This window comes from Sus scrofa, unplaced genomic scaffold (assembly GCF_000003025.6).
Source record: "Sus scrofa isolate TJ Tabasco breed Duroc unplaced genomic scaffold, Sscrofa11.1 Contig61, whole genome shotgun sequence".
NCBI lineage: Eukaryota > Metazoa > Chordata > Mammalia > Artiodactyla > Suidae > Sus > Sus scrofa.
Genome location: NW_018085264.1, coordinates 133,836 through 142,202, shown reverse-complemented (window position 1 = coordinate 142,202; position 8,367 = coordinate 133,836). Strand labels below are relative to the sequence as shown.

The following is an 8,367-nucleotide window of genomic DNA, read 5'->3' as shown; positions in this document are numbered from 1 at the left end:
TAAATTCAAGATTTAATTAAATGCCAATGAAATCAATTTTTCTCAAGCTGAACAGATCCAGTGTTTCTTTTTGTAACACATATTTTGTAATGCATCTATACTATTTTACTTTTATAATACCTCTATTTAATAAACTACAAGCTTGGTAAATGAAAGTTGTGGGTTAAAACATGGTTGTTAAAATACAGGTATATAATTGCTAATTCTCAGTTTTCTTGCTGAGGGAATAAAAGGAAAAACATTAATGATTTTATTTGTTTCAGCATCCCCTATCCAGTTCCTTTGTCACGTATATGTTTATGAGTCAGTATTAAGTCCTAAGCAGAGAATAATAAGGTTTCAGAATTCTGACTGTGGTGTTTCCAACAAGTGGGAAGCAATGAGAAGATTCAATAACACTTTCCATCACTCCGGCGGCTTTGTTCTGGTGGGCTTCTCTGAATGGCCCAAACTAGAAATGATCCTTTTCGTGGCCATCTCTGTTTTCTACATCATGACCCTCCTTGGGAATTCAGCCATCATTATCTTGTCACGCCTTGATCCCAGACTCCACACCCCCATGTATTTCTTTCTGGCAAATCTCTCTTTTTTGGACCTTTGCTATACTACCTCCACTGTCCCCCAGATGCTGGTCAACATACAGAGCCACTGGAGAAGAATCAGCTACATAGGATGTGTAGCTCAACTGTTCATTTTCCTTGGTTTAGGATCCACTGAATGTGTACTTCTCTCAGTAATGGCCTTTGATCGTTATGTAGCCATCTGCCAGCCTCTCCATTACACTGTTAGCATGAATTCTCGCCTATGCCAACAACTGGCAGCAGTGGCTTGGGTAACAGGTTTCAGCAACTCCTTGGTGCAAACAGTGTTAACTTTCTTGTTACCTCGCTGTGGTCAGTATCAGGTGGAGAATTTCTTCTGTGAGGTACCTGCCATGCTTCAGTTATCATGTGTCGATACATGGATCAATGAAGTAGAGATGTATGCTGCTGTGGTGGTCATAAAAGTTATCCCGGTTGGATTAATTCTATTCTCTTACATCAACATTGTCAGAGCAGTGGTAAGAATCCAGTCTTCTGAGGGTCGCAAGAAGGCTTTCAACACATGCGGGTCTCATCTGCTGGTGGTCATTATGTTCTATGGTTCAGCCATTAGTGGTTATGCATATATGGCACCCAAGAGCAATTCAGCCAAATTGAAGGGCAAGCTTCTTGCACTCTTCTATGGACTCATAACTCCAATGCTTAACCCCCTCATCTATACCTTGAGAAATAAGGATGTGAAGGGAGCAGTAAAGAAGCTACTAGGGAGAGAACAAGAGCAAGAATGGAACATGGCTTAAAGAATGTAGTCCTTTTATAATTCAAGTACCGCATTCCCAGAATGCCTATTGCCAGCTTCCATCATTCCTCCAGCTCCCAAACGACTGTGGCTGATTGTTACTATTATTATCTATGTATTTCATAGAAAGTAAAATATTGATTATTCTCTTCCTGTGATAATCAAACAGAGCTCTAAAACTAATGAATTGTCATAGATTTCAGTGAAATATTGCATTTTCCTATGCCTTTTCTCATGAAGTTTAAAAAGGAATATCAAAATGTGATTTCTTATAATACACTAAATCTGGTGATTAAGGGAACAATCTTGAGACTTGTTTAAAAGGGAGAAAGCTGACTGCTTAAAATGACTAAATTATGCCACAACATTAGCAGAATGCACCTAGAGATAATCCAGAGGAAAATTTATTTCTTCTTCTCATATTCTTTTTTAAAATGCTGTCAGTATAGCTGTTGTGTATCTACTATAATTTTAATCAATATTAGAGTGGGACCACCTCAGGGGGCCAAGTGCATGCTGTGGTCATCTACACTGTTCTGGAGAAAAAGCGGTGCACATATGGAAAGTTCTGTGCAATACCTCCATCTGTTTGTTCACTTATCCAATCCTTCTAGAAGCTTCTTATAGCCTATTTTTAAAAATTCTACACATCATTCAATGGCAGCTTTTCCTTGTGGCTAGCCTACAGAGAACATGTATGTCTCTCATGTTGCCCAATGATCTAAAAACTTCTTGTTGCCCAATCAGTATATATTTTACTCTTGGTGCTCAGTCATCTTTATCAGCATTATAATAGCTATTCTCAGCAAACCAAATGGAAAAATAAAGTTTTCTCTAAATTGAAAGGCAGGAAATCATATAGCGTCTTTACACAGGTTAGATATCCCTAAAACAATGTTGTATAAGTTCTATGCCTTTATGTAATGGCTGTTGGACGAAAGGCTTCCTCTAGGCAAAAGTGTCTGGGCTTGACGCAATTAATAGTCTCTTGCAGGTTCTATGAAAATGGCTCAAATATCTGAAAGAACGTTTCTACTTGCAGTACATCTCTCATTACATTTTTTTAAGTTTATTTCTTTTTTCTTTCTTTCTTTCTTCTTCTTTTTTTTTTTTTTCTTTCTTTCTAGGGCTGCACTTTTGGCATATGGAGGTTCCCAGGCTAGGGGTCGAATCAGAGCTACAGCTGCTGGCCTACGCCACAACCACAGCAACACAGGATCTGAGTGTCTGCGACCTACACCAGAGCTCACGGCAATGCCAGATCCTTAACCCACTGAGCGAGGCCAGCGATCAGTCCTGCAACCTCGTGGTTCCTAGTTGGATTAGTTTCCACTGTGCCACAACAGGAACTCCTCTCATTACATTTTAATCACATCTTTTATTCTTATGCAAATTTTTATGTTCACATTAAGAACAGAGGAGAGAAAAATAAATTGATTTTTCTTCTGGGTGGATTTAACACAAAATACATAAAAGCATCCATTCAAAAATTGTAACGCAATAGGTCATTTTATTATGGTGACGTACACTTGCCCTTTGCAGATATGTTTTAGCAGTGACTATATAGTTCATTTCTCCTAAAGAGTGTGGAAATTGAGCTGATTGAGATGTGATAAAATGTCTATCACCTTTTTTTTTTCCTCAAAAACTAATCTTTAAGAGCAGTTTTAGGTTTACAGCCACATTAAGAAAAAGGTTCAGAGATATCCCATCTACCTATTCCTCTCCCCCCTCCCCCAAAGCCTCCCTGTCAACATCCCACAACAGTGGAATGTACATCTCAGGAAGGACATCCCTTTTAACTACTGAACCTATATCGATATATCATTATTTCCCCAAATTCAAGGCTTACATTAGGGTTCATTTTGGGGGTTGTATATTCTATGAGTTTTAATAAATTTCTGATGACGTATGTCCACCATTATAGTATCATACAGAATATTTTCCCTGTGCTAAAAATCCTCTGTGCTCTGCCTAATTCATCCCTTCTTTCACCCTAACTGCTGGTCTCCATCCTTTTGCCTTTTTCGGATGACATATTGTTGAAATCACTACAGTCTGTAGCCTTTTCAGACTGACCTCTTTCACTTAGTAATATGCATTTAAGAGTTCATTGTATGGAAGTATCACTGTTCATTTATTTAACCACCTACTGAAGGATATCTTGGTTGCTTCCAAGTTTTGATAATTGTGAATGAAGCTGGTACATCCGTGTACAGGTTTTTGTGTTAACAAAGGTTTTTAACCCCTTTGGATAATTGATTGCTGGATCGTATGATAAGAATATGTTTAATTTTATAAAGAACTGCCAAACTGTCTTCTAAAGTGGGTATACATGTATGCATTTCCATCAGCAATGAAAGGGAATTCCTGTTACCCCACTTCCTCGTTAGCTTTCAGTGTTGTGCCTGTTCTGACTTTTGACCATGTTAATAGGTGTATAGTGGTATCTCATTGTTTTAGTTGGCATAATTTGCATTTTCCTGATAACACATGATATGGAACATTTTTCATATGCTTACTTGCCATCCATATATTTTCTTTGGTGAGATAACTGTTAAAATCTTTGGCCCATGTTTTAATCAGATTGTTTACTTGTTGAGTTTTAATTGTTCTTTGTATATTTTGGATACAGTCCTTTATGAGGTATTTCTTTTGCAAATATTTTCTCCTATTCTATAATCTATCATCTTTTCATTCTATAATCTATCATCTTTTAAGTTATATGTGTAATTGATTTTTCCTCTTCTGTCCCGAACCTCACATATGTTAATACTATAAAAATATAAATTTCCTTGTCTTTTCTAATATGTATATTTTGTGTGTGTGTGCATGTGAGAGGTACAGGATGTTAAATATTTCAGATATTATCCTTGCATGTATGGTCCAGTAGTTTTTGGTTCTGGTGACACATGGTAATTGTAACTCTAGGCAACTTCCATTAAAACCAATTTAATTCCATTTAAACCAATTTCCACTGATTCTTCAAAATTGTGCTGGATATCATTAGAATAAGTAGTGATTTCCTCTTGTTGTAGGACTTTTATAGCTAGCCTTTATCATATTAAGAATGTTCCCTTCTAATGCTAGTATGACAAATACATTTTTATGTTAGCATGAATGGATGCTGAATTTTACCAAAGGCTTTTTTTGTACCTATTGAAATGATATGTTTTTTCCTCCCTTTATTTTGCTAATGCAGTATATTACATTGATTGACTTTTCAACATTAAAACAACTTTGAATTCCTGGAATAAAATCAGTTTGGTTATAATCTATTTTCCTTTTGATATATTGCTAGAGTCAAAATACTAATACTTTGCTTAGAATTTTTCATTATGTTCCTGAGAGAGACCTATAATTCTCCTCTCTTGAACAAAGTGGGAAGACTTGAGGCTCCTGATATCAACATTTATTATTATGAGACAGCAATTAAAACAATGTCTTATGGGTTAGACAGGGATGATAATGAAACACAATAAAGAATCTGAAACAGACCCACATGAATTTAGACAATAGGTTTATAACAAACTTGATCATGAAGAGAGATGGGGAAAGGGCAATCTCTTAATAAAAAATAGTGCCTTGTCAGTTGGATATCCATAAAAAAATTGATGTTTTTCTCTCAAAAATTATTTCACTGTAGATTTTAGAGAACATAAATGTGAATGACAAAACATCAAACCATCTGGAAAATAACACTGACAAATATGTTCATGATTTGATGGGTGGAAAAGTTTTTTAACTAATGCGTATATAGTACTAATATAAGGAAGTCATCAATAAATTAGATTTAATTAATATTAGAAACCTTCTAATCACAAGATACCATTAAGAAAGTGAAAAGGTGAAGTTCCCACTGTGGCTCAGTAGGTTAAGAACCTGACATAGTCTCGGCAAGGATGTGGATTCGATCCCTAGCCTCACTCAGTAGGGTAAAGATCTGGCATTGAGCAAGCTGCAAGGTAGGTCGCAAATGTGGTTTAGATCTGGTGTTGCTGTGGCCTGCAGCTGCAGTTCCAATTCGACTCCTAGCCTGGGAACTTCCATTTGCCACAGGTACGGCCATAAAAAGAAAAAGTGAAAAGGTAAACCATAGAGAGGGAGAAGATATTTATAGTACTTACTACCTCAAAATAGACCAAAATATAAAAATACCTAAAAATAGACCAAAATATAAAAATATCTAAAAATCAAGACAAAAAAGACAGATAACCTAATAGAAAAATGTCATAAGTCTTGAATAGGTGCTTCACAAAAAATAATACTTAAATGACAAATCAATATACAAAAATGCTCAACTATCTTAGTCATCATGGAAATGCAAATTAAACTTACAATTTAATACCACCGTAAGTTTCCCAGAACACCTAAACTAAAACAGACTAATATTCCCAAGTGTTGTTAAAAGTGTGAGCGGAATAAATTCTCATGCATGGCTGGTGGGAGTCTAAATTGGTTCATCCACTTGGAAACTGTTAGGCAGTGTACACACTAAAGCTTAGCATATGCATACCATATTATGCAGGAATTCCATTCCTAGACACACTCACCAAAATAACTAAATTAAAACATTCATACAAGCAGTATTAATAATAATAGTAAAATGATACTATTTTAGCCAAATAGTAAAAAAATCAGTAAATTGTATTATATTCATAATATAGACTATTATATAGCAATGAAAACAAAATACTGCTACATGCAGTATCCTGGATGAATCTCAGAAACAAGTTAAATGAAAAGATTATGTTATGCATTATTCAATTTATGCGAAGTTCAAAAACAAGTAAAACAAACTTTGTTTTTAGAGTATGAGTAGTGATTACCTGTAGGTAGGAAAGTTGAGATAGTGAATGGAATGGGAATGATGGGGCTTCTGGAGAGTGAGTAATGTTCAAGTTTCTCATCTGGGAAGTGATTTCATGTGTTTTTATTTTCTTTTATTTTCATTTTGTGATAATTCATCACATTGACAATCACTTTAGTGTTCACCTCTTCTTCTTCTCCATTTTTTTTGTGGGGGGGCACAGGTGTGGCATATGGAAATTCCCAGGCTAGGGGTCAAATCAGAGCTGCAGCTCCTGGCCTATGCCACAGCCACAGCAACACCAGATTTGAGCCACATCTGCAACCTGCACCACAGCTCATGGCAATGCTGGATCCTTAATCCCCTGAGCACGGCCAGGGTTGGAACCCACAGCCTATGGCTACTAGTTGGACTAGTTTCTGCCAAGCCACAATGGGAACTCCTAATCTTTTCTTCTTTATGTCAAGAGTGTATAAACTAGAACTTAACGCTAGGAAGAAATACATAGAGCAATTTTTACAATAAAATTACTAAGCAGTCTAACATTAAAAAGAATGAACTTAAGTAATGATAATATTTATGTTTTCTATGTATAAGTATATATCACATAAAAAATTTAAAATTATTTTAAAATAATGCAGATTGGTTGGGTTTCTTATTTTATCATATAGCCAAAGTCATTAATTAGATTTAGAAAATATTTTTAAATTCTGAGTTACAGTTTGAGCAAAAAAAAAATCTTTGAAAGTTAATCCATCATTTAAAGTAAAAGGATAAGTTATTTTAGAAATCTAAGTTTCTTTTACTTTAGTTTGATATAAACACTTATTTGTCTTTGGAAATCAATCATAACTCTATTGCATTTTCAGAGAAATTATATTTTAACTCATTACCTCCCTCTACATGAAGACGAGGAATACTGATTTGTTTACTAAAATATATATATTTATAAAAACTGAAAGTTTTGTAAACTCTTATGTAGATTAGATAAGTAAGTGTAGTATAAAATCATCTAAAGTAAAAGCAGAAGCATTCATATAGTAAAGACAGAAAGACATATAACTAAATATCATCACATTTGTCCAGAGGCCTAACTGGTAAGAAATCTTATAGCATTATGACTCCCTTTTGAATCTGGCAGGACATTCTCTTTTCGGAGTTCATCTTCCTTAATAATGACACTAGTTTCCATCAATTTCCCATTAAAAGATTACCTTGCTTAAAGTTTGGGAAATATTAAATCTTGATTTATACAGCTGTAGGAAACCTTCATTTTTCTGTATCAGTTTGTTCAGTTTGCAATGGCATAGATTTTTTCCTCTCTGCTTTATTTAGTCTATTTGAAGAGTCCTGAAAGAATACTGATTTCAAATTCTTTAATCATTTAAGGTTTTTGGTAAACTAATCAAAGAAGGCTGAGCATGAGAGGTTAGGGATTCAGTTTCCTTTTATTTTAAGGTAGTATACAATTTTATGAAAGCCAAAAATACATGTAAGAGAAAGTGGATGTTAAGATATACAAATTCCATTTTGGCAGACACTGACGATTATTGGCCCTATAATGGATATAGATTTAAATAGTCAGAGTACTGGGGGGAGGAGGAAGAGTGTTCTGACCTTTCAGATGTAGGGACACTCATAGTGGTACAAACCCAAAATGCACAGAGAGGATTCTATAAAAAAATCAGAAAGACACAAAAGACTAAAAACCTCCCAACCCTGTATCTCCTATACCAGGAAATATAATTGCTAGAAATATTGGAATCTTCAAACAAACAAACATGCTCACGCACGGGCATGCACGCACACATGTGCAGACACGCGCACATGCGCAGACATGCACATGCATGCACGCACACACACACACACACACACACACACCCCTCAAATGAAATACATTCAAATGCCCCATTTCTCTTCACCTGACAGGGGCTGGATTCCTGAGATCTATCAACTAACAGAAGTCACTTAATCATCTAAATGTAAAAATTAAAATTTAAAATCTACTATTGCTGATGCAAGTGTGGAGACAATTGCTATGGACAATCAAAATATCAATGAAAATATAACTTGACAAAGAATCAGATTAGAACATAAGAAACAAAGAAAAATAAATGAAAGGCTTAATCACCAGACTTACCAGAAAGGCTAAGGGAGGGTGAGTTGCAGAGTCAAGGAATTCAGTGCAGATAAGTTGGACTTTAGGCTACCTGTTT

At 35.3% G+C, this 8,367-nt stretch overlaps 1 protein-coding gene across 1 annotated transcript; it reads left to right on the top strand.

Annotated features, from left to right (window-relative positions):
- The first annotated feature begins 379 nt into the window (after positions 1-379).
- LOC100156119 (putative olfactory receptor 2B8) lies at positions 380-1,342 on the top strand. Its single transcript, XM_001928337.2, has one exon. It carries the CDS (start codon positions 380-382, stop codon positions 1,340-1,342), a length of 963 nt encoding a protein of 320 aa, XP_001928372.2.
- The last annotated feature ends 7,025 nt before the right edge of the window (positions 1,343-8,367 follow it).